The sequence below is a fragment of the Scatophagus argus genome, chromosome 9, assembly GCF_020382885.2.
Source record: "Scatophagus argus isolate fScaArg1 chromosome 9, fScaArg1.pri, whole genome shotgun sequence".
Lineage (NCBI taxonomy): Eukaryota > Metazoa > Chordata > Actinopteri > Scatophagidae > Scatophagus > Scatophagus argus.
In genome coordinates this window covers 4,430,941-4,457,736 of record NC_058501.1, presented here as the reverse complement: position 1 = coordinate 4,457,736, position 26,796 = coordinate 4,430,941, and the positions used below count along the sequence as shown (strand labels likewise).

The window sequence follows — 26,796 nt, the reverse complement described above, 5'->3', positions numbered from 1 at the left end:
ACTTCATTTACCTGAAAAACAGAGGACGGGACAACATTTCATATTCATTTGTTTTTTTTTTTAATTTTTCTGATATGCATTTACACGCATATAGTAAAGCAGGTTACCAAACACATATACAAATACCTTATGCCATTTTGCACAAATTACAAATTAAATCTGGCACTAGTGTTCAAATTAGGATCGAGAAACTGGAATTTTGGTGAAGAACGAGAAACGGAACTCGGGAGGAAGAGAAAAACATTTTGCTGTAATGTGGGATGGACTGCAGCGTGCAGCCCTATCCACCGAACCAAAGTGAGTGTTCGTTCAGTAACAGACCTGGGTCAAAAAAACCATTCAAAATGCTTTTACCTACCTAGTAGAGGTTCACCTGAGCTGGCTCAGTGGCCTCCATAAAAACCACTGAGCAGTAAAGACAGGCGTAAGCAAACACTCTGAAATAAAGTGTTTAAAACAGAATTTGACTTCAAGTCTGCTCAGCAGCACCGATTGAGAAAACAAACGGGAATCACAGGACAAATCAACAGGGAAGGCAATCCAGAACAAACCTATGCATCCCTATTCAGCTTTGTGCATCGCAGAACATAGTCGTAATAAGAAATACAGGTAACAGTGCAGGTGCCTCGGGCCACTCTGGGGCCTCAATTATTTGCGTAGCATTTGTGAAGCATGTACAAAAACAGCAGACTGTATGTCTGTATAATCCTGGGTCTTGTCTTCATTCATATCCATGGTGTAAAAAGGATGCACTATACTGTGTGTACAGGCAACAAATCAAAGGTATAAGATTTAACAAGAGCCTGAGTGCTGTCTTTGGTAGGCAATTGAAAAGTCTTCATTTACCATGTCTACCACAGTACGTTGTGTACGTGAATGAGCATCCCTCCTACACAGACAGACATTCTGCAACCTATAATGAGTGTTGTTGTTTGGAGTCTTGAAGACACAGTGGAGGGAGAGAGAGAGAGAGAGAGAGAGAGAGAGAGAGAGAGAGAGAGAGAGAGAGAGAGAGAAACAGAACACAAACAGCTTGTTGAAGGCACCATGAGTTAACAAAGAAAGATATCAAAGCTTTCTCTTACTCAGTGAGGCGAGACCGTCAGCCTGAATAAATCACCTTTGAACAGGACAAAACATTTTCTTGATACAATTTCACAGAATTGACCAACCCATTGGTTAACGTTAATATAATGACTTTCAGCATTATCTCGACAAGCATGGCCTTCCAGAGACCTTTCTCAAATCAAAGACCCTCCCCCTCAAAAAAAAAACAAAAAAACAAAAACATATCAACACAAGCTCTTTACAGAACTTAAACAGACCTGGACTTCCAAACTCATTTTAGCACTAAAAACACACACTCAAGACATTCTGGCAACATCAGCTACAGCTCTAAACTGGTTAGCAAGCTGCTAAAAAACTGTCCAGCAACATCTCGCACAACAGCTATGTGTGTATCCATCTAAAGAGAATCTCAATTGTGTCGATTTTAGAGATAAAATGATGGGATGTTGAGCCCAGGCCTTATAAGTATACATTAAAGTGTTCATCTCAAACACAGGGAAAAGACAAAAAAAAAGTATGATAATAAATACAGACAAGAACACAAGGTTCCTCTGTTACTAATACATTTTTTGGGGGAAAAAAAAGGAGGAAATAGTGAATCATATTGCCTGGTCCCTGTTTGAGTTAACCTCTGGAAAGCTGTAAGATTAAGATTCCTGCCTGGTGTTGCATCCGCAATAGTCTGGCCAAAATCAAATGAGGAAAACGGACACAGTGGTTTTATTTGAACCTACACAGATCAATAGGACAGCAACCAAATGTGTGGGCCGTCTCTGTTAAAAGTGGTGAGGGAGAGTAAATTGACTCCCGAAAAAAGTGTCAGCAGTCTGCAGGTCACACAGGGAGAAACACCGGCATTCACAACCTTAACATTTCTCACACGGCTGCACTTTGGAAACCTAAGACTTCCAACCAGCCCTCTGACAGTCAGTGGACACAATGATCTCTGTTTTACTCAAAAGTTGCTTTTTTATGAAGGGCATAAATCCCAAAACAGCACATAGCACATTCCCTTTTTAAGGGAAGAACAGAAAATGCAGGTTAAACTGTAAGCTATGATGGTTAGTTTAGTGGAGGAAAAGATGTTAAATAAAAACAGCGTCTGTGCAGCACTTAAGGTATTGAAATTTTATATGTCAGTCTGTATACAGGAGTTCTTGGGCTGCTGCTGGGTTTGGGTCTGGTGCTGTGGTTGATGGTGGTTGTTGTTGTTGGTTTCTTTTAGCAGCTCTCTGGTGTTGCTGTGAGAGTCCAGCTCAGCAGGGCACACCAGGTTGACATTCTCCTCTGTGATGAAGCAGAGAGGGGCCACCTCTGCACCGTGGCCCAGGGAGGAGGTGACGGAGGTGGGAGAGTTGGGAGTGATCACAGCTCCCTGTCCTTGGGAGGAGGATGAGGAAGCGGGGCAGGTCTCCAGGCGATCGTTCTCCACCTCGGGTAGGGGGCTGACAGTGGCAAAGCGCGTGTGGTAGTCACCTCCACCGGATCCGTGGCTACATGACGTCTTCATGCTTTCTAGATCGGAGCAGCTGAACTCAGAGAAGTGGCTGGAGTGGGAGTCTGCCACAGAAGGCAGGCTGCCACTCAGCGATGGAGAGTCGAACTCTGAGGAGTTGGTGCTACGCTGCTCCAGCAGCTGAGCGTCCATGTCCTCCCGTGTCTCATTGATTTTGGTGCCTCCGCCGCCTTTCTTGCGCAGCTTGCCTTTGCTCTTTTTCCCACCTGAACTGGAGGAGGACGAGCAGGATGCCTCCTTGGCCCACTTGGTGGAGGGTCCTTTGCCTTCTGTGGAAGTGCAACCATTGGAAGGGCAGGTCCAGCCACAACGGCCAACATGGCTGCTGTCATCCACACTGCTGCTGCCACTATGGTGCCGTAGTTTGCCTGGTTTGGATTCAATGTCAACCTGGACCTCCATACTGTTCCCATCTCTGGAACATGAGAGGAAGAGGGAAACATGAGACAAATGAGTGAAACATCTAAGAATAACACTATATGTACTCTGTGAGGAAGTGCACGTACAAGTGTGTAGATGTTTGCGTGTAAAAGGTTGTTTGGTGATGCACAAAATGATAAAATATTTAGAGCTCTTGCAACACCGCAGTTACTAATTCTGTTTATAAGAAATACTGGATTCTCATCATCGGTAATAAGAAAACACAAATGCTCAGCGGATATCTTAATTGTTTAAAATACGAATTTAATTGTATGTTGGTCTTCAGCCAAGTAATACAGTATTTCAGTTCTAACACAGCAGTCGTGGTGTGAGCAGCGATATTCACATTATTGTGATCACAGGTGTGCATTTCCTGAGTATTTCACTGCAATCTGTTTCATATTACTGATCTTTGGACAGACACCAGATACACACTGACACTGCTTATGCACAGCATCACGCAGATTAAAAGTAAATGACCCTCACCTGTCAAGGGGCATGTAGGCGTTAAGAATGGATCCAGCCATTGCTTTGGTGCTAGCGTTGTCGCTGATTGTACCCAGGCTGACAGTGCCAGACTCACCGCTCAGACTGCAGCGCTCCTTCTGCACATCAGCCTGCACCTCCAGCCTGACAGCAAAAGAAGAAGATAGAAGAAAAAGAGTGGGGGGTTAGACAATGCAGCAAAGCACAGTGAATCAAAAGCTACACTAACATTTTACATCCAACTGCACGTGAGGCTGTTTCAGTACCTGTTTAAGTAATTGACCATGGCACTGCCAGAGAGGCTGCCTGTGATGCTGGCTCCAGCTAGGGCCATGGTGGACGCCGTCTCGCTCAGGTTGTCCCTGATGGCCCCCAGACGGTCCATGTGGCTGCCGCTGGCACTAAGACTCCCTGTCAGCCCGCCAACACTGCCTTCACCTATACTGGGGTTGTTCCTTGTGTCTGCCACTGATGTAGTATCTACACACAAGATAACATCAAGGAAAGTCATTTTATATAATATAAAACCAAGGAAAAATGTATGGTCATGCAGGAAATACAAAATTCTGGACTGGGGAAGCTATTTTTCTAAGAAGCAGAGCCAATCTGGTCTCACATAAAAAGGAGAATTATCACTGACAGCAAAAGTGTGAAACAACAATGGCATCTGGGATACTGACAGCAGACTTGGTTTGAATGAGGACTTAGTAGTGTATCAGTCAGCAAAAGGCACATTCTGATGTTTGCTGATTTGAGCAAAATCGCACAGGGTCACTTTTGGTGTGAGTGTGGGTAATGCAGTGTGGAGACGGGGGTGGGGGCACTGAAGCTTACCAGTGGCAGCTGCCCCACTGCCAACATTCATGTCATTCTCATCGTCAAACTCTATGCGAACGCCTTTGCCGTTGCCAGCCGAGACACCGCAACCTCCGCTACGGCACAATGAGATAGGCACCACACCATAGACGTAAGCCAACATGATGGGAACTCCAATGCCTGAGGGTCAAAAGAGAGACATCAGGGACCAACACACTGAAAAAAAAAACAAAAAAACAAACAAACAACCAAAAAAAAGTTTTGCTAATGCACATAAATCCAAAAAGGTCATCGTCTTCAACTTTCCCATCTTTATGCAACAGTTCATGAGAAATCTAATTGACTTTGAAAATAAACTTTTGCACAATATGAACTCTGAGATTAAACAAAAGAAATTCCTGACACTAGCCAAGTCAAACAAGTCAATAGAAATCTCCAAGTATGCAGAGAGCTAAAGCACAGGCACAGAAAACACGAGAAAGAGGAAGAGGAAGGGGGTAGGAGAGGGTGGAGACTGACCAACAGTGACTGCTGCCACCACAGGAGACACGATGACAGAAAGAGTTACTCCACCAGCGATCACCAGGTTCCTCTTGTGGTTGGAGATATCTTTGCCTTCATAGCGGTTATGGATCTGACAGTGAAAAGAGGAGTCACAGTAAGATAGAGCAAACAGTTTAACTTTAGTTCCCATAAACTAACAAAAGCTGGTTAAATTTTCAGAACAGATCGAAACATGTAAAGCATAGTTGCCAAAGTGACAAGCAGAGAATGGTACCAGCAACATGTTACAATACTAAAGTAAAAAAAAAAGCTATTATGAGGAGAATGTGAAAAAATAGCACCTGGTCTATGCACTGCTTAATAAATAGCCACACCCTACAGCATATTCTGCTTTACCATCTGTGTAACTCCAAACGGGACCATAACTTACAAAACCAACATCATGCTGTATTGAAGTAGACCATAAAGTCGTTAGGAAACTGTGAGATGTAGGCTCATTTTCTCGTAAGCTTTCATACAATCAGGCTTCTTTTTGAAACCAGTGGAGTCGACCCCTGTTGGCTATTAGAAACAGCACATGATTACGGCACTCGACACAGGACCACTGGTCACTGTTGAGGAAATCTTAACTTTAAGAACTGGCACGCAGCTTGAGACAGCACAACTTAAAGAAAATTTGGAAAAACTGACACTATTCAAGACCGAAAACTGCAACACTGGAACAAAGATTCAAATGGTCCCATCAATAAGAGTGCATGAATGATGGAAAAAATGTGACCATGTTTACGATTAACACATTTTTGTCTCCGTTATCATTTAATGTGGAAAAACTATTACCAATATTGATTTCAGAAGACATCCATGACAAAAATTATCAATATGTATTCTCACTTCATTCCCACAGAGACAGCTTGTCCTACTACACTTGTGTAACTTTTCTGCTTTAAAAGTCAGTCAACAATGACAAAACACAGCTGATATGACACATGGCCATGGTCTCGGTGTAGTGATTCACCAGGAAGAAGATTTAACATCGAGGCTGAACAGCTACATTTACCCAGGATATGAGGAATGCAGGTGATTCATGCTCAGATGTTTCACATGCGTCATGTGACCACTTCAGAATGTGGTCTGGCTTAGTAGGGGAAGAAAAGCTTGTTGGCTCTGGCTTGTACTTGGCAGCCTTGAGAGGGGAATTCTGGAGGGGCTGAAGACTTTCATTTCAGTTAGTTAGTGATTGTTGCAGGGCTTGGTTGGGTTATGCAGCACTATTATATCCACGACCGATGACTGCGATATGTGCAGTTATGTAATACTGACTGCATCTCAAACAGAAAACATTATGCTTTACGTATCTTAGAGATTTTAAAATACTTGATAAAATCTGTTACATGCAACACTGATAATGAAACTCTCTGCCTTCAGATAGATCTAAAAGATTTTTTGTATCATCCAAATGTATAAGCAGGAAATTTTGAATATGTTTAAAACTACAGTACATAAATGTCTTTCCAAGGCCTCACCTTCCTTCCTACATATACAGGGATGCCAATAATCATGGCAGGGACAGCTATGCCGGCGATGAGCGCGATGCCGACAGGGGCTCCCACAAGTGTTCCAAGTTGCCAAAGAATTTTCTTCTTCCTGCTCCATGGCTTCTTCCCCCAGAAAGTACAGCCTGATGGACTGAGAGAGGTAGAGGCGAAAGATTGGGGTGGGGTGTGGCAGGGGGTGCAACAACAACAGAGCCTGTTCATTTATAGAGTTGACGTTGTATTCAACGCTCAACTTCATAATCCCGTCTCACACAGCTGAAGGAAAGAGTTTCTCCCTCTGGGGATCAAGATCTTCAGTGTCTAAAAATACTTAATTTATATACTTGTTTTTATTAGTTAATTTAGGTCAGACAATTTGACAGGTAGAAATTTAACAACTATGTTGCGGGCTGCCATGTATTCATTTGTACATTTACACAACAGCAAACAGTATTTACTGGACTGGGCACTGTTTGAGTCAGAATTACAGTGATAAAGGCAGCAATGAGAACATTCAACTAATTTATATGCTTAAAATCTAGACTGTGCGTGTTTGCCGTGCGCACGCTGACATACTGACCTCAGGTAGTGCAGGTCTGAGATCTCCTTCATGCAGAGCCAGCAGAACTCACAGCCGCAGACAGCGCAGGTCATGTGGTTACAGCTGCCGTCATTCATCTTGATGATGTAAGCAGCACAGCGTGGACATGGCTTAATGTCATCAGCTAAGAGGCAAACAGATGGAAAGAGAGCATTATATAGAATATAGTTTCACTGGCTAGTTATACTTCTGCTATAAACAAACTATGTCACTGGTCATTCAGGTAATAATAATATATGTTCATTATTCAGGAAAAAAAAGCAAATTTGCAGTCCTGCAACCAACCTGCAGCTCCACTCTCTTGGCTATAGCTGAGGGAGGATGAGCGGACTGTCCTAAGGCGGAGGCTCTGGGCTCTCTGCTGACGTGCTGCATCACAGGTCTGGTTTGGATGCCACAGCTGCTTGCAGTGGTAACAGAACTCTGTACCGCACCCCTCCCTGCCACATGTGATTTTAGGACAGCTTGCACACCCAAAGGCAATCACTGCATACCTGGTAGAAGGTAAAAAGTTGGATTTAATATATCACAGCGATGTCACAGAATGAGCTTCATCTAAACATACCAAGGTACCAGGAAAAAACAGAGAGACCAGTGTCTGAAAGTATACATGAAAACAGTCTTGCATTAAACATATGGCCTTTGCTTTCCAAAATAGCACTGCTGCCCTCCTCCCTCTCTGGTTTACTAGTTGTATCATTATTTGTTGCGAGACCAGTGAAAGCAGCATCCTCACTGAATGGTGAAAGATTTCTTTTTGGGAAGAAGGCATTTCTCATGCGTGCTGTCTTGTCACCCTGTCACTATAAGATTAGAAAGAAATTTTCTTCATAGTGCCGTCATCTTCATGGGCCGTTTCAGTGGGTCATAGTGATATATACAAATGTCAAACATTTGCTGGTTCCAGCTTCTTAAATGTAGGGATTTGCTTTTTTGTTTTGTTTTTTTATCATTTATGATAGCAAATGAAGAGTCTGTGGATTTTGAATTGTCTTGGTTCCCAGAAGGTGTGATGAATATTTTTCTTTGGCTAAACCTCTTATCAGATGTCATCTGTTTTATTTATTATATTTTACTTGAATGTACATCATTTTCTCATAAAGGACGCTGCAGCTTCTTTTATTCATCATATGCTGTTTTCCAGAGTATCAGCTAGTTAATAATATAAAACTGTGATGGAGCACAATAATAATAACTTTATTTATAGAGCACTTTTTAAGAATCAGGTTTGCAAGGTGCTAAATAATAATATTCAGCTGTTGTCAGTCTGCCTGTACAGTACAATCAAATCCAAACATCTCTGACAGAATGACAGCTAACGTGAGGTGTTGCATATTGCTTTGAGTCAACAGACAGGACACAAAAGCAGTGAGGGCTGATAAAGAGACAATGTTCAAAAACAAAAAGGTTTATCTATTCAAAGTTGGCAGCTGCAGAATACTGGCTAGTCAATTTCCTGGGGGAAACCCTGGAGTGTGTGACGTAGTTTTATCTGACTGTAGCAGAGACCTCCCAGTCCCACAGTGACTGACCCCGAGATAAAGTTTCAATCACAGAGCCACAGAGAGCCTGGGAGACTTCCTCCGCTGTGGATCAGTTTACTCTACAGAGGACTGTGTCTAGTGTGCAGACAGACGGTGAGGAATCACAGAGACATGTCAGTCTTATTTAAATTTAGTCTCAGTAAACCACCAGCAGTAAACACTACATAGACTAAAGACTGGAGAGATGTAAGGGAAAAAGAAGTTCATTTAGAAATGTAATGTGGTATCAGTAACTGTAACTAATACCCAATCCATTTTCTATAACAGGATTACACTACAAACTTCCTATCAGAGAATGTGAGAAACAAAAGACTAAGCACTCAAACCTGTTTATATCGGTCTACAGCAGTGATGATATATTCAATCTCCTACACCCAATTTTCACCAGGGATCAATAAAGTCTATATAAAACTATATAACCAATGATAACACCATATTTAATCATGTCAGATCAATACAGCAGCTGTAGAATGTTTTAAGAAAATCTAAACAGCAGCATATCAATAAATGACAGTAATATGAAGGTTTTTCTTTTGTCCTGGCTGGATGACAGTGAACTTCTCTAATCGATGTACAAAGTGGTTTAAACGTGCTTTCCTTCACTTCTCTGAAACAATGCACAGAACAAACTGAGTTATTAACTGCGTGATGTTGGCCAAAGCCTCTGAGCTGCAGGAAAGAGGGACAAGCAGGAGGAAAGGATGAGCAGTGAAAAGCTGCAGACATATGGAAAAAATAAAATGGAAGGACACTGTATAGTTTCCTCTGAAGTGCTCTGGGGTGCCAAAATCATATCTAGCCTCTCAGTACATGAGATAATGTCCTTGCTGAAGGAAGGACTCTTTCTAAAGACTAAATCAAAAAGTTGAACTCAAAAGAACTAGTGCCAAATATGATTGGCTGAACTAATTTGACAAAGTTGCAGCCAAATGGGAAAGTGACCACTGACATACAATATGTGTACATTCTGTGTCTGTGGCAACAGCTGTTCAGTGATCTGTATGCAAACTGAGAATACTGTATGTCTGATCAGTTGCAATTGTGTGTGTTGTGTGTTAAGTTTCACCAGGCTTTGCTGTTGGCATTGTCAGTCTTTGTTTTTGTTTTGCTTATAAGCAAAGAATAATCTGTGCTCTCTCACTGACTGCTACCACTATCAAGGGAACATACTCATTTGGCAATACTGCCACTAATAAGGGTAACTTACAGCCAACAGTCAGACACGATGATTAATGTAGGTTAAATGCCATCTGATGTCTGGCTGAAAATGGAGAAAAAGGTCCTATCGCAAATATGGAGACCTGCTGCCTTCTAGTTTCAAGAACAGTAGGAAAACTAATTCAACACTGCAGTATGCTCAAAGCACAATAAAACATGTCATGACTCCCACGTTTTTTTTAGCCTTGAAATATATTTGCTACTATTCTGGTAAGGTTACAAAACAGGACATCCCATAAAACAAAACATCCAGCTGTCCAAGAATTCAAGGTTGCTATGGCTTCAGAACAGTGCTTAAAGACAGTCTGATGGGATTGGGGGCGGCTTTATAGCCACCTGACTCCAAACAATTCCTGGAAGAAAAGGAAATGGTTGATTTTTCCTAGTAAATCTTTCCAGGCATCACTGTGTACTGAACCTGTGTTTGTGCACCTTCATGCCTATTACAGGGTTGTCAGATCTCATTTGCTTTATTGTACGCTTAAGGCTTGTCCAAAATGTTCCAATCTTTAATCATCATTACAAATAATTACAGATACTCTACGTAGGCTCCCATTTTTTTTGCATCACAAGCAGCCTAATGGAGAAAAATTGGTTCAAATCAACTTTCAACAAATGTAAAATCTGGACTCCTCCCTTCTCTTGTGAGTTATGACAAGCCAGCAGTTAAGGCACAGACAGTCATCCTCTCAACTCCAGAAAAATGAGGTACTGATTTGATTTGTCAGAAAGTCTGAGTCTCCATTTGATCTTGCAGTGCCTCCACAAAGACACATTGCAGTGACAGTGTCGGGACTTGGTGGAAGCAAACCAAAAGCTGTCACTCAGGAAAAGGGATTAAATGACAAAACTGTTTGGAACTGTTTGGGGGGGTCACGGTGCAAGTTAGACACAGAGAACTGGAACAAATATATGAAGACAGAAAAGCAGGCAGAGATGCAGAGAGAGACAGCTGGAGCAGAGAAGACTGGCAGAAAAGAGACAGGCAGAGACAGGTAAGTGTATTATGGGTGTTCCTGCAGTATAATATGCGATGTAATTATAGTGTGACAGATCTAGCACTATCCTAGAAGAGACAGATATTCTGATAAAAATATTTGTTTCCGATTCCCAGTCCTCTTTCTCGATCATTATCTCATGCTTTCCTTCAAAACCTTGTTCAGGTTAGCAGCAGTGACTTGTCATCACAGGACAAATATCTGCCAAATCACAGCCATGGTCACACCCACAAACAGACTTGTTCAGTGGACACCAATCTCAAAGGCTGTTATCATTAATTTTGAGTATATAAACCCAAATAGCAGTGGGGACTTTGTTGTGAAGCAGGAGAAAAAATAATCCAAATCACTGCAGGGTTAAGATAAGATGGGCCTTTGTTTATTTTATTATATTTTGCTGCTGCTCAGTATAGAGGTTCTTTGGTTGGATGACTTTCTAGGATACATATATTAATGCACCCTTTACATTATTGTTAGCTTTTCTCTGACTATTTTTCACTAAGCTAGTCTTTCTTCATCTGTTGTATTAAGCATTTTCACGTTTTCTTCCAATGGGCCAAACTTGACTTTATATTGTCCCTATCCAAGACTGTACCCAAGGAAAACACACACTCCACTCTTTGTCAAACATCACATTAAGATTTCTTAGCATACCTGACACTCTCTATTCAAAGTGTAATTAATATGTATTTCTCACAGCCTGACAGGATTAGTGTGAACTGTATCAGAGTGTATGTCATTTTGGCTGTGTATTTCAATTCATTTCAATTCATTTCTTACCCACAGTCTGGTGCAGGGCACCAGCGGCAGTCCGGGTCAGCCACGAGCCACCTCCTCAGCATGAACTCCTCGTATTTGTCCATGAGTGCACGGTCACCCAGGATCATTCGGATGTCGTGTGGGTTAAAGCGCTCAGAGCACTCAGGGCAGCTGATGTTTACACGTGACTCAGAGATTTCAATGCGCAGGTACTGGCGCAGACAGTCGATGCAGGAGCGGTGGTGACAGGTCATGATGTCAGGGAAGCTCTCCCTGGAGTGGTGCAGAAGGCACAATGGGCACTCCAGTAGCTCAGACCCCACCCCACCCCCCACCTTGCAGGAGGAGGTAGAGGAAGAAGGCCCTGAGGCAGATGAGGAGGAGGCAGCAGCAGCAGAAGAGGCAGCTCCGGTCCCAGAAACAGAGAAGAAGGCAGAGTTCTTGTCATTACACATCTCAGAGTGGATGCTCTCGATGCTTGCAATGCCATCCACCCCTCCAAGCCCTCCTTGTCCAGGGTGGTGGAGCTCTCGGGACCTTAGGCGCCCTGATTTGGACTCTCGACCTCGCCGTCTGAAAAGAGAGGCAAGGGAGAAGCGCCTCTTGGTGGGGGCCTTTTTCACAGAGGGCAGCGAGATGGAGGAAGCAGTGGACTGCAGGTCCCGATCAGAGCCCATCACCCCACCGCTACCACCACCCAACTGCTGGTGCTTCTGCAGGCTCATCTCTCCGGAGGGAGGGGAGGGGTGTGCCAGTGGGGAGCCAGGGCTGGGGAGCCTGTCTCTCACATGTGCAGGGAGGTCTGGGAGTGGGACGGGGCTGGGAGAGGGGGTAAGGTGGTGGATGGGGGAGGATGAGGGTGGTCCAGGGTGGGGAGACAGGGCTCCGGAGGGCCCTTCTGTGTTTAAGACATGGTGGCTTCTCCTGATCAACCTCGTGGTCACATCTAATAGCCGGATTTTGGCGAAGGGGTGGGGTCAACCGCTATGAAACTGAGGCAACAGAACCTGGAGAGAGCAAAAGAAGAAAATGGATTTAAGTCACTTGGCAGGTAAAACGAAATGCCTCCATTCCAAGTTGAATAAGCCACTAATAATATAGCGAGGCAAGCGCCACAATATTCTCATATCAAACTTAGTGACTAAACTGAAGTTGGTGATTGTTGGAACAGTGGAAAGACAGGGCAAGGCAGTTTTGGTTTTTTTTGGTTTCTGCTGAGTTTGAATAAGTGGTGTTGTATGATGATTTGGTTAAGAGAAAGACAGTTCTTGATGTTAACACTGCAAAAAAGTTGCATTTGGCATAATGGTAATCATGAACTTTTTCTCAAGATTATAATACAAGACTATGAAACTTCATCTAACTGATCACACGGTGGCAAGCTTACAATGTAAATAAATATGATGGCACATGAAATGTCAGTGCACTGCTAATTTCATGCAACCAATTCCATGCAAGGCCTTCTAATACTCAGCTTATTCAGTACTTCAATGTCTTTGTTGGTTCTTAACGTTTTCTAAGTCAGTATCACAGCTGGCAGAATGCATGTTCGCAGAGCTGATTAATCCATCAGTCAGAGAGAGAGCTGAGAAGTGAGGACAGAAGGGTGACAGCCTTGGACAGTACTGACGCAGAGAGACAGAGCTCTGATGTGTCTGTAAGATCAACAGTGACAAGGCCTGGGCCCAGGCCATCCCTCACTGATAATGACAGATAGGAGGAGGGGTGAGATAATGCACGGCAGAGTGGAGGGTTTGCTTTTGTAGACTTGTTTCTGTAGCAGCAATTCAAATGGCAACTACAGTAAATCACAACTGCAAAGGCTGTTGCACAATTGGATCGTATTAAATTTAACAGTAATGTGGCCCTTTCTGGAGTCTTAATAAAACAGGGGTCACTGTATTAAAAGGATAGCTTGGCAGAGATGGACATATTGGTCAATATGAACATCAAACTTACAACAAACTGATACAGCTCCAGATTTAACAGCTCACAGTAACATACTGTGTTCCTTTAAAAAATCCTCTAAAAAGGCAAGTTCTTGCTTTTGAATTTCAACAGATCTTTACTGGGTCTGATCATTTCACAATTTCCTGTATGACAAAACATAATTACTTATCTGTAATTTCAATGACTGGGTGTGTTTGTGTGTCCAGCCACTCACAACACAAAATGACAATATCAACAAAGATGGTTTCTGAGCCATTATGATAAGTGTTGTGACCAGATGAGAATTTCACACATTTGAGAGGGTGAGAGAAACAAAGAGCTTAAGAGAGGGAGACAGAGGGGCACTGTGTAAACTAGAACAGAGCACAGCTGCAGAAGCAAAAGAATTGACAACCCATTCAGGGACAGTAATGATTATTCATTAATCAATTAGCTTCCATTAAGAATTTAACCGCTTAAAATGTATTAACTAACAATGTATGTGTGCAATTTCTACGGTGCTGTTGTGTACTAACTTTTATACCACAAGGGGGTGTATTTCACTTCCAAAAAACTACTTGCACAGGGAAAAATGGTCAGGTAAAACTATGCAAACCAAATCTTCACTGTGGAAGCATTACACTGTATAAGAGGACAATTGTCAGTGTTACTATTGCAACCCTGAATTACGGGGTCAGTGTTGTAACAAGTCAGTAACCAACGGTTGCAGTGCAAGGTGAAAGCGGAACTCTGTTGTCCCATCAAACTAGCATGGTGGTGTTAGCTCAGAGAAACTGTAGCGATGTGTGTGAAGAGGCAATAACTCTTAAGAATTTGCTTTATGGTGGAAAAAGACATGATGCCTGTAAAGGTGTTGGACAGTGAGGGATTTTTTTTAGCTACTGAGCTATAAGAAATAAGAAACTTAAATTAAAATAATAAGAAGACAAGTTTTATGACAAGTCATCATGTTCTACATGGGTATATAATCAACTGAGGCTTCTGGATAATCTATGTAATCTTTAAAGTTTCCTTTTTCCCAATCATATGCTGTAATTATATCAGCCAAAAATATAACTCTTTTAAATTGTCAAGCTTTCCAGGAAACTATGTTAGACTAGGGGTTATATGCACCACAGCTACAAGTGCCCTTTGTAAAAACATAAAAGTCTAGATTTAAAATGACCATCTGAAATGAAGAAATATTTCGTCTCCTTAACCACCTACTTCTTAAGATGTGTACAGTTTTTAAGTAAATCAATGTAAGACAAAAAACATGAAACAAGACTGTCTGAAACACAGTATAAACTTGGTACTGTTCTGGGAATGATTAACAAAGCAAAACCTTAGGCTTACACCACAGTTTGCTTCACCACTAGCTATAACTATCTGATTTTACATCTGTGTTGTGCTGTGTGTTTCTGGGAGTGGTGATGAGGGAGGTGTAGAAAGAATGTCTGTTATTTTAGGAGAGGATTGCTACTGAGGTCCAGCTTGCTCACTGGGTGTCCATCCCTCAATGTGTATTTGTGTGTTTAACTGTGTCTTTGGTTACACCTTGGCAATGAACCATGCTGTGAAACCACACAGATTAGTGCCAAGGGACAGACACACACACACACACACATACATACATACATTAACACACATTAACATATATACAAACCACCTGCACAAACTGGAAGGGCCTTCAGTATGCTCCCTCACACATACTGTACATGTACTCCATAAGCACTTTTTACAAGTGCAATTGAACACAGCAGCTGTACAGCTGCAAGAGACAGTGATCCCTCCCCAACAGCTCTAACTCCCCTTGCCTTCAGCAGGACTAAAAACAAGAAACTGCTGTGGGGGGCAAGGCTTGGGCTGGCTTTAGTATCTCCTGCATATGAAAGGAGGCACAGGATTCAGGATTGATGTTTCTCTCAAAGACACACATAGGACTGAACGTTTTGCACATTTTCTTTTCATGTCTAGTTATGTTGTAACATACATGTACAGACCTATATTCCCATGCAATTAACATCAAAACATGTTTATTAATGTTGTGCATTTTTGCTAGGTTCTCTCTAAGACCATTATGAGAACTGCACACAGTACCAGGTATAGTGGGCTTTAAATAACAAATGTTTAACACTGGGGTGCAAAAACAGCAGAAAAGACCGAAATCTAGTAGAAACTCCCTGCAGCTTTTTTCTTCAGGGTGTTGTGCATTGAGTCACATGCAGGGCTGTAGTCCAACAGTATTGCTGCTGAGTTCACTACACTGTGAGATGTAAGGGTACAGTGTGTAATGTGAAGGGCTAACAGTTTCTATTCAACCATGAAAAGATGACTGCAGGAAAAGTGCTTTATCCTGACCCTGATGTCTATCACATGGCTACTGTCACATTTAAATTAGCCAAGAAGTGACTGCCCAGGCTTATCACTGTTGAACAGACTGCTGCGTGTACAAGTGTGTGATGACAGGACTGATGATGCAGGTAGACTAGGGCAGCTGTCTCATCTGAAGGCAGCTAGGTCTCACTCACAAAATGAAACACCTATGTCAGCTTATTGGCTGTAGGCTGTGGTCAGCAGTTAAGGCTTTTCTCATTGAGCATGCCGATTTAAGTACATTAACACAATCCAAATCTGCCCAGTGTACCTGGAACCGTGGCAGAGAGCTCAAACAAACAGAGAGGGTGGGGGTGGTGGGGTGAATAAAGGAGGAGGTAACATAACAGAACAGAAAGCTCACTGGAAAGACCAAACTCTGCTGCTAATGAGTCAGGGTGATTGTGACATATCAGAATAAAATTATGATGCAAATCAAACATATGAACAAATTTTAAATGTAATAAAATCCCAGAATTGACACAGTCTAATCTATAATATCTGTTTGTCTTTTAATCTGAGCAGATTGCATAAATACTGAAACATGTGCAAATCACCCAAATGCACACTAGATGTACACCAGAATGTACATACATACATACATAATCTATGTATGAAACACACACCCTTTATTTATATTATGACTGCTACTCTGAAATATTGATTAAGTTTGTTTAAATTGAACGTAAGACAATGCACATACAGGACAAGCTGTCCTCTACAGTTGTAAACAACTGTCCAAAACCGATTAGTGAAAAGTACATGAGGTTTTAATGGAACAAAATATTTGTGTGGTGGGGAAACAGTTCTTGATCTCATTTTAGGTCATAGTCGAGATCGCAATCACCCTATAAAAAGCCCTCTGTTAATTGTCTTTATTTTAAAGAAAGAACTGTTTTTCACTGTCGTTGTAAATGTAAACTGTATTCAAAAGAGCAAATTATGTAAAAAAGCAGAGAAAAAAGCTATTTTCCAGCCCTGAAGATACTTAAAGAGAGCATGTCACATGTGCAGGAAAGCTTGCAGTGATGACATTCTGCTAGACTAGAGTTTAACCACTGTAATGACCTCAAAGGTTAATTAGAAATAGGTTCATGATGATCTTGGATGATCTTGGCTAATAACCAATACACAGACAGCTTCTGACACTGACGTGAGTAGGCCTGTCATTCGCCATAAATGATTAGTCCAGAAAAATGTAGATAAGTGCAGTGAGAATTTCTGTGTGCGTAAGCGTGAGCATGCACAAGAACAACAAACTGAGAAAACAGATAGAAAGACAAGAGCTGGTAGACATGCCAGAGCTTTCCTTGGGGACAAAGTTCATTTGGCATTCCAGTGAGAGAACAGATCCAGTATTGACCTCAGATGACCTTCTGTAGCCTGGGAGAGTACAAATCTCACTAAACACAAGCTGAGAACTACGATACACTCGACTTTTAAATGCACCACAGATTTCCTGTAGTAGTGATTAATGTAATCCCTCTAGAGCTGGGACCAGTCCGATCCAATACTCAACATGTGCTAACAGACATGTAATTCATCATTGAGAGACATCATTGAATCTAGATGTTTTTATGAATTATAAATATGAAAAAATGCTATTTTAAACTCAAAGCCAAAATGCTGTCAATTAAATAATTAATTCATAAATCAACAGTTCTACAAAGACAAACAATAGCCCCCATATTTTTTTTGCCTCCCAAAATTTCAGGATTTAGATGTACAGCTGCTGCTTGTGCTGGGCCATGAACATAAGACCATAATTCAGTAATCTAATAACAGTTAGCTAACTCAACATGTCTCATGCACATTGTAGGCGCTTTTGGCGGTGGACATGGGTCAGCATCACAGTGCCGCTACACAGCCCCATACACAAGAGACTGCAAAGCACTGTGTCTTCTGACACCTTTCTGTCCATGAACATAAGACTATAACTCAGTAAGCTAATAACAGTTAGCTAACTCAACATGTCTTTATTTTGGTGATATTAAGTATTGCAACACACAGTATCACACGAAAGAATACCAGATGCCTTTTTCAAATGAGAGTCATGACAGAGTGTACTCTGTTGTCATACTGACAGCTGAATGAACCACCCTTCATTACAGCGTACAAGATGGCACTTGGGTAAACAAAACTATTACAACATCCTACGTAGGAAAAGAGTGAACTAGGTCTCTCAACGGGAAATCTTACACAATCACTTTAAACACACATACAATAACATACTTATGCAAAACAAGCCAACTAAAGTAACAATAGGTTAGGGACATTTTAAATTTCTTTTCCTGTCACGTTGACACACTGATTTAACATAGGCCTGGTCATACCAACCCTGAAACTAAAGGGTTGTTATTAAAGGAAACATCTTCATATCTAAGCCTTATCTTTTCCTAGAGAAAAGAGGGGAAAATCAGAACATTTCTGTACTCTTACAGAAAGTAAAGGACCACCCCAGGTGACTAAGCAGTGCAGTAGAATGCCCATCATTCCACCCAGTCGATAATTAGACCTGGGATTCTTCTAGGTCTAAACTTAGCCTGCAAAGACTCACCAGTGAGTTGTGTTTCTATAAGTAGTAAGCAGTGTGTGTGGTATTAGATGAGTAGGGTAAAGGAAACCACCCACAACCAGACCGCCTGACATGGTGGCCACGCAGCACCAGAATGCAAAACCAGTTATCCTATTTCACATAGTTGGGACACATAGAGAAGAGGCACAAATAAAATGCAAGGATGTGGATACACAAGAAGACAAGACATACACTAAGAGACAAGAAAAGACACAAGACATTCAAAGAACAACTGGTAGATGGACAGATAGACGAACAAAGAAACAAGGATGATGGCAGGCTAGGAATGAAGCAGACACACAGACAAATGTGAACAGTGAAACATGCCGCACATGAGCCAATGTAGTCAGTCAGTATCACTCCAGCTGCATTCCTGGCCTGCCTGCCTCCTGTGTAATGCTGCTTCTATGCACATTCCTGGGCTTCTATGGGGCTGGGGACAGTGAATACATTAGTAAGGCTCGCTCTGCATCATGAACAGACACAGAGCAACCTCTTGGCAGGCAAGCTGAGCTATTGATTGATGCGGGATGAAAGTCAAACAATGTCCCTCCCTTTTCACCAAAGTGTGGAGCAAGCTGAAAACTGGGGGTGTGGGTCAGGGTGTGTGTGTTTGTGTGTGTTGGGGGGAGTAATGGCTGTATTTAAATGACAGCTCTAACCTTGTGCTAGGGAGTTCTGGGAAGACATTCAAAACATATCAGTGTAATTAGTTGATTAAATCTCCCTCTGTTGCAGGATGTAAAGATATACAGTAGTTCAAATACAAGACAAGTATCACGCATTGTATTTTGAATTAGGGCTGATCAATTTGCAAAAAAAGATCATACTGCAAATATTTTGAAGCATATGACAATACGATTAACATTTTTAGTTAATATAATGTTTGCATTTCATTTTCCCTGGAAAGAACTGTATACATATGTATATATATGATTTATATAAATGAATTTATATGATGTGATTTTGGATTTTTGGAGTCTGGACCAAACAAATATGTTCCCTTTTGTCTGGAGAATATGATTTGTAGGCCAGGGCATTTCTGCAGTATTACAGTACCAAAAAACTGGATACTGCGCTTGGACTTATTGTGATTTTCACTGTATTTCAGCTGTATTTTGAATCTTTAAAGATTCAAGGGATTAAACATGGTGCAAAAAACAACCACAACAGCAGTGAGAACAGGGAAGGTATTGTTGAATGTACAAGGAGAGGCAAGGCAAACTGACCGGGAGAAGAAAAGGAAAAGTTTCCAATCCCAACAAAGCCAGTACAGTCTCCAACTCACACCCCCCTCTCCCAGATTTCCCCTCTTTTTCCCCCACTTCACTCAAGAGGGGAGGAAATGAGGTAAGCTTCATGGCACTTTTGGTCAGCTGAGAGAGCTATGAGCTCAGGAAGAGGATGTGAAATAAAAAGGAATGAACTGATAAATTGGGCGTATGTGATGCATTTCCTCTGGTAATGACAAAACAAGAGCCAAAATAAACAAATCAATAAGTACACAATACTCTAAATAGAATTGGGAAACAAACGAGGAGTGCTATCCTGAATTATGACTCATGTTAAATCTCTGTGCCAAATTTCAGTATTAATACAGCACAAGGCAATATACACCAATCAGCCATAACATTAGAACCTTCTGTCTAATATTGAGTAGGTCCCATTTTTTGCTGCCAAAAAAGCCCTGACCCATTGAGGTATGGACTCCACTAGATCTCTGAATGTATGCTGTGGTATCTGGCACCAAGCCATCAGTAGCAGATCCTTTAAGTCCTGTAAGCTCCAAGGTGGGGACCAGACTTGTTTTTCAGCACATCCCACAGATGCAGGATTTGACTGAGCAGGCTCCCTTCTTCCATTGCTCCGTGGTCTGACAATTGGATAGTTCTGATAACCACTGTAGGTGCTGGGTCAGTGGACATGGGTCAGCACGGGCACCCGGACAGTTCTGCAGCTACACAGCCCTATACACAACGGACTGCAATGCACCGTGTGTTCTGACACTTTCCCGTCAGAAACAGAATTATAAGCGGTCTTGAATGAGTTGTGTTTGTTCTGACCACGATATACACACTGAACATTTGAGGCTACTGCTGCATTTCTAGCTTTCGTCTGTGATGGAGTTTAACACACAAAGAGAGAGGCACTCCTTGGTGCATTCAGGTGCACCTTCTTAGTCAGAAGTCAATAATTGAATGGTTATGAGGGTTGATTAAAACAGGAATGTTTACATTTTTTATTTTCCATTGCTGAAACACATAGGTGCCCATCTGTCATTACGCTCTTGTTCTTTTGCTATAATATCTTTAAGAATTAGATGCTAAAAATCATAACAATATCACAATCATTTGTCCATAAAAATCTAATCAAAATGCCTGTATTTCTGTTTAGAACTAAAGAGAGAATCTTCAGTATCCAGGGTTCATGTTTTCTTGTTTCTGACCATTCTCTAATCGCCTCCCTGGAAGAGTTATTATCCAATCATAGCAAACAGACATGGCTATGACGGGCCTGTCACACCTTAGATTTCTTAACTTCCTGGGGTGCAGGAGGCACTAGTAGGAACATTACTCATTATCAAACAAGCAGGAGGGTGTGGCCATTTTTTTGCCTTGACAAAACCAAAAACACATGAGGAATAAATTGAACAGTGCGTTTCTATATTCTGACGTAAGCTGCCAGTGTTTAGAATGCCTGGCTTATTTGCTTAGTAACCTAAGTAGTAAAGCCCTATATTTAGGGATGTCCTGAGCTTATTTTAAGGGTTAGTATGGAGCCAACTGCAGTATATTTTAATGTATCGCATGAGCTAAAATAAAGTCAATTGAATCCCAAGTCCTCCTTTCTTGTATTCTATTGTGTTCTGTCCACCTCAGTCTGCTAGTATTACAGCACTGCTTTCCTTAATGACAGCCACCTCCACAGTATATGTATATTCAGTAGGTACATACAGTACATACAGTGTACTGTGGTGCCAGCTCTCCATTGTATGTGTGAGTGAAAATTAAGTGTGGGAATGTGATAAGTTATTCGGGCATGGCTTAGTTTATACACTAAGGATGGCATACACCACGAATGGGCTAAGATACCACACTTCAGAACTACACCATATTTTTCCATGGTCATGTCAGAGTAGGAGATTATAGAAAAATAATAATTTTTGTAATGTCACCAAGAGACGTGACAGGCTACAAGTTGGTGGCGGTCAATAATAGCTTGCCGTCATTCAAAATATGTGCTGGAAAGAGGTGCTAGGGAGGCCAAGGGTGGCAAATGATTTGTTAACTCCATTATTTTGAGTTCATGATAATATTACTAAGTAAACCTAGATGCTTTTTTTGTGTGTATGCATAAAAAAAGCATCTATGGGTTAGATGCTACATTATAAAAAGCTGTAAGTTTTTGTCTCAGTCTTTTATTCAAAATTACATAATGCTCAGTTATAACTGGCATACTCTGGGCACCCATCAAATTTATATCTAAGATCATTTTGAAGACTTGTCATTTTCAAAACAAAACCATCTCAAATCATTTCAGTCCAAAGTTTCAACCAACTCACAGAGTTAATGTTACCTGACAACTAGCAACACCTAATTCAATCTTCTAGTAACTTGTCTGAAATCTAGTTCCCACTGTACCACAACTATTTTTAAGAATAGTTTTATTTTTTATTTTTAAAAGAGGCTAAAGAGAGGCCTCTTTCTGTCTAAACCAAGCATTAAAAGAAGAATCACAGGTAGTGCCAAAGTTATCTGCATATTTTTATGAACGGCCACTGTGATCATTGTGAACCTGTTTAGTAAACTGGTATAATTGAGTGCAAGAAGAAAGCTAAATAGAGGCTTTGGCTTAGTGAACGTCTGTAGCGAACTTTAATCAGTAGCAAATGAAAACTTATGGTTGAAAGCTACTGTAGCATTACATGCTGACGAAGGGACGGTCATCTGTATACCAAGTTAGTCCAGATACATAATATCTAATGCATAATACATAATTTGTCCAGTCAGCATAGCCATCTGGTGTACTACATTGTTGGATCTGCTAGTCAATGTGGTTAAATGAAGTTTGGAAATAGAAGTAGAGGATATTAAACATCATGATATCAACAGTTCATCTGAAAGATAGACTCTGGACCCTTCACGACTGATCTTGGCCTAATATTGTCAGATTGTTCTCCCCTGGACACACATCACAATCAGCAAAAACACCACGATGTGCTGGCCAGACCACCACCACTTAGCCTTGCAGCTGTGTTTACAACAGAACAAGACAGGGAGGTCACACACGTGTCCTCACAAACACATACACAGAGAACACAGGTCAGGTCACTATAGTGTGCAAGTGACCTTTCTTTGAAAGAACACACCGGTCTGGACAACATGCTGCTAAGCCCAGGTAGGCCCTCTGACACCCACACATTGATGACTTTTGAGGACTGCCTCCTGCACCCATAAACATAAATAAATAAATCAGTTCTCATAACAACATATTAATTGTGAGGTGTCTCCATTACAAATCTGTAGTGCAGAGTAATAAAATGGCAGCAATGACTTTCTACAATTTTACCCCTCTAATTTCTGATATTTAACATTTTTAGTAGTATATAGCAGAAGTGCAGCCTTTTTCCAAACAAAAAGCTAACCAAACGCAAGGAAATAGTTAACCTCTTTTATTGCTTAACAAAATGTTAGTCATAAACAAGAGTGATTTGGCATTATTGTAGTAGTAGTCTCAGCAAAAACAGATGACCATTCACTATAAAAATAAACCAAAAAGATCCTTCTAAGATCCCTCTAAAAGATTAAGGACAACAACATGCTCTAAGATTCAGCTTCATGACTAGAAGAGGCTGTAAAATTTAAAGCCACAGCTGTTGCTATTGTTGCTATATGCAACAAATTTTTAACATTGAAAAAAATCTCTGGAAATAAACCACAAACAAGTGACGCTGTCAAGAACATAAAGAATCATTTGACCAGTAACGTCAAAACAGAGCATGTTTCACAGTGAACAATTTACATTATGGCAAACAGTATTACAACACCAAGAACCGCTTATCTATTATGTACTACTTCAGTGAACTGTTCCCATTTTTTTATGTTTTTCAATATGGATATATTGTCGTGATAACACTCAACTATACAGACCAAACACTTAATGACTATGAGAGAAATGGACTACAGCATTCTTTGATGCTATTCAGTCTCATTTCTCAACACAGCCCAACAGTATTTGCACTGAGCTATGGTTCCCACAATACAGAGAAGCCAGAGTTTGTGGCTTCAATCCTCCCCTTGCCACCACCAGTAAACGACAATTATGGGGCAAATGTAGCGTGTGTAAAAACATATCAACCAAGTGTTCCGTGTTCCTTTAGCGAAGTGCATTCACAGCATGACACAGTTCATCTGCACCTTAATAAGAGGAGCTCTAACTTTCCTTTCAGATTTAGGCAAGGGATGATTAATGTCACAAGAATTACAGCTTCATTTGTGAGTCCCCAGCAAAGCATCAACTATCTATCAACATCTTGATGCTGATCAAGCTGACATCTATGCAGGTAATATGTCTAGTCTTCATTACCTCAAACCTGAAAATCCATACTTGCATTTTGTATGTTTTCTGTCTGAGCCAAGCAGTAAAAGAAGAATCACAGGTAGTGCCAAAGTTATCTGCATGTTATCTGGCAAACCCCACAATACTGAAGAATAGAATATGCCAAGCAGGCTCTCGCCAATTTCTGTAATTTCCACAAAAAAAAATGAATAAATAAATTAAAACAGAAATAAGCATGAAGCATTTAGTTACCCACCTGAGACAGCTCTCAAATCTACAACTGACAAAGAACCCTGTTTAACTTTGAGTTTAGCTGAATTCTGTGGGAAAGACCTAACGTTACAGACATCAGGAGCCAACTTTTTCTCCTGCTGCTAGCTGTTTTTATCTTGACATTTGAAAATCATTCTTGCAGTCCAAGTTGAACGAATTGCTGCAGTACCTGACGTTGATTAAAGACTCAACATCTGTAACTAACAGCAACCTGAAGCCTACAACTCATATATTAGTACGTAATCGTTATTTTAACTATAATGTCAACAGTTGGCGTTACATTCTGTACGTTAGTTACTCTTCCTTGTGTTTTACTTCCCAGTAAACCTAGATTAGCTATCAATCTAGGTTTAGCTTAGACATGGTTTATAGTGTTTAATATCAGTTTACGCCACAAAGTATCACCATATGGTACACGTGTCCAGACAAAAAACAAGATACATAATATTAGCAGAATATAGCTATGAACAAGCAGAAGTGTTCCAAGAATACCAGTCAGCTAACTACCAAACACGGAGAGCATTAGCAGCTGGCTAGCAAGGTTAGCTAGAAACGATGAGAACATACCGTCTGTTGCTAGTGACACTTGTTCTGCAGAGAGTAACAAAGACGAACGGAAACGTTCCGCTTTCCAAAAGCGATTTCAAGTTGATCAATCAACGGTTCCTGTGCACCGCCGTGAACTACGTCCCCACTAACACTTATTTTCCTCTGTCTTCGGTCCCACCTATCCGTTTCGCTTCGATCGACAACAGCTCCTACAGAGCTTGCTCTGTTGTTCACTATTCTCGTTCCAGCTCAGAAATTCAAATCGCATCGCGAGATTTTGAGAAGTTTCATGACTCTAATGGTTGAGTTTAACCCCACACTTTGGTTTACCTTTTCCGAGAGGGCCGCTATATAAACTGTGAAAGATATGTATTCTTCTTATTATTATAATTATTAATCTCTTGGGTACGCAGCACCCAACTGATTTATATCTATATTTTTTGATAAGCTACCATGTAGCTTGTCAAATAAAATCTTTGACATTTAGTCACATTTAAAAAATAGACTACAGGTCAGGGGCACAGGAGGCCAGTGAGGCTTGATGTCATTGTTAAGCTTGGGGACTTCTCTGTGACAAACAGTTCTCTGTCCATAGCAACTGGTTAAACAGCCATATAATTATCTGTCAGGCTGAGTAAACAGCCCCTCATAAATGCCATTAATGGACTGTATTATTAAGCCTGAAAGATCAAAGTGGCTTGAATCACCATGCATGAAGAAGTTTTGCTTCGGATTTCTTTTGTGAATCCAAGAAATATTATGTACCCAAGAGTGCAGTTTATGCACTTCAGTCATGTGCTAAGCGCACTCTTGTCAGGAATACCTTCCATTACGTCACATAAATAATCTATATATAAAATCTTTTTTATTTTCAGGTTGGTTTAAACCTACATGAGCAGACAGCTCCAGACAGACAAATCTAATCCAAGCTAGAGAGGATTACATGATCTTTCTGTGTGTTTATCGTTATTTAAAGAGACACAAGAAGAAGTGATGAATGCTTTGGTGAAATTTTTTACAGCTCTGGTCACCACTGCCTGTCATATATTCACAGACACGTTAGAAACACCTTGTTTACTTGTGGCAAGCATTCTATACAGGAAAGCCTGCTTAGAGAGGAAAGCTGACAAAAACAGCCTGAGTCAGACTGTGGAAACCATGTCACAGCAGGAATTAGAGTAATCTGGGGGTTCTTTCACAAACAAGTGCAGACCATAGCGTAAACAAAACAGAAATGTACATGCATCTTACCAGAGAGTAACTCCAAGTCTACACTAACACAAGGCAGGCCACATTAAAGCTCCATCCACATGAAAACCAGTACAAAACTCTGAGAACATAAGGTAAATACAGCACTGATGGTGCTATCAAACTATGGGTGTGAAAAAATTCTCCCCGCGAACCACAAATAGATATGAACAAACATCATGCTGGATAATCCTATGAAAATCCCTGTGCAAAATTGTTTTGGGTCAGCCATGTACTGTAGGTTTTGAAATTTGAACGACTGATCCTGAGCCAGTGAGCGTTTGTGCTGGAGTGTCAGGGGAGACATTGGAAGAGCCTATATTACATCATGGTTTTGGTCCAATAGAATGACATCAGTAAAGTAAGCAATGGCAATGTGACAAAAACATACAATAACTTGAAGGAAATTTCTAAGGATCAAAAGCTCAGCTGGAGAAGGTCCATCAGAGAATGATTCCAACCAGTTTTATATATTGTCTGCACAAACGACTTCCTCTTTTTCTACTATCTAAATAAAGAATAAACATTCGGGCCACCCCTTTATAAATGAGTAGCAAGAGAAAACTGAGTGAGTTGCTTTTGATCTAGTATTGTCAGGTTACATGAGAGGATATTGTGTGAGTCCTACTATCAACTTCTCATAAGGATTCAACCAAAAACATCAGAGACCTTCTGTATCTGAGAGGACAGGCACAAGACTGGACCAGCAGCGGCTTAATGTTTCCAATAAATATGTAAAAAAACCAAGCAGGTAGTGTACCTTTTCCTTCATCCTCTTGATACTTTCATACTTTGTCAGTTCCAAGATGTTGTCTTTTCTGG

At 41.1% G+C, this 26,796-nt stretch overlaps 1 protein-coding gene across 1 annotated transcript; it reads right to left on the bottom strand.

Moving 5' to 3' along the window:
* Nucleotides 1-36: 36 nt before the first annotated feature.
* On the bottom strand, nt 37-24,986 carry LOC124065361 (E3 ubiquitin-protein ligase RNF19A-like). The gene is made up of 10 exons (XM_046400680.1): nt 24,745-24,986; nt 11,487-12,472; nt 7,232-7,440; nt 6,926-7,070; nt 6,334-6,496; nt 4,826-4,940; nt 4,325-4,486; nt 3,757-3,970; nt 3,491-3,634; nt 37-2,999 (listed from the first exon to the last, which is right to left on the bottom strand). The coding sequence occupies exons 2-10, from the start codon at nt 12,188-12,190 to the stop codon at nt 2,198-2,200; spliced, it is 2,658 nt and encodes an 885-aa protein (XP_046256636.1). The 5' UTR covers nt 12,191-12,472; nt 24,745-24,986; the 3' UTR covers nt 37-2,197.
* Between the last annotated feature and the right edge of the window lie 1,810 nt (nt 24,987-26,796).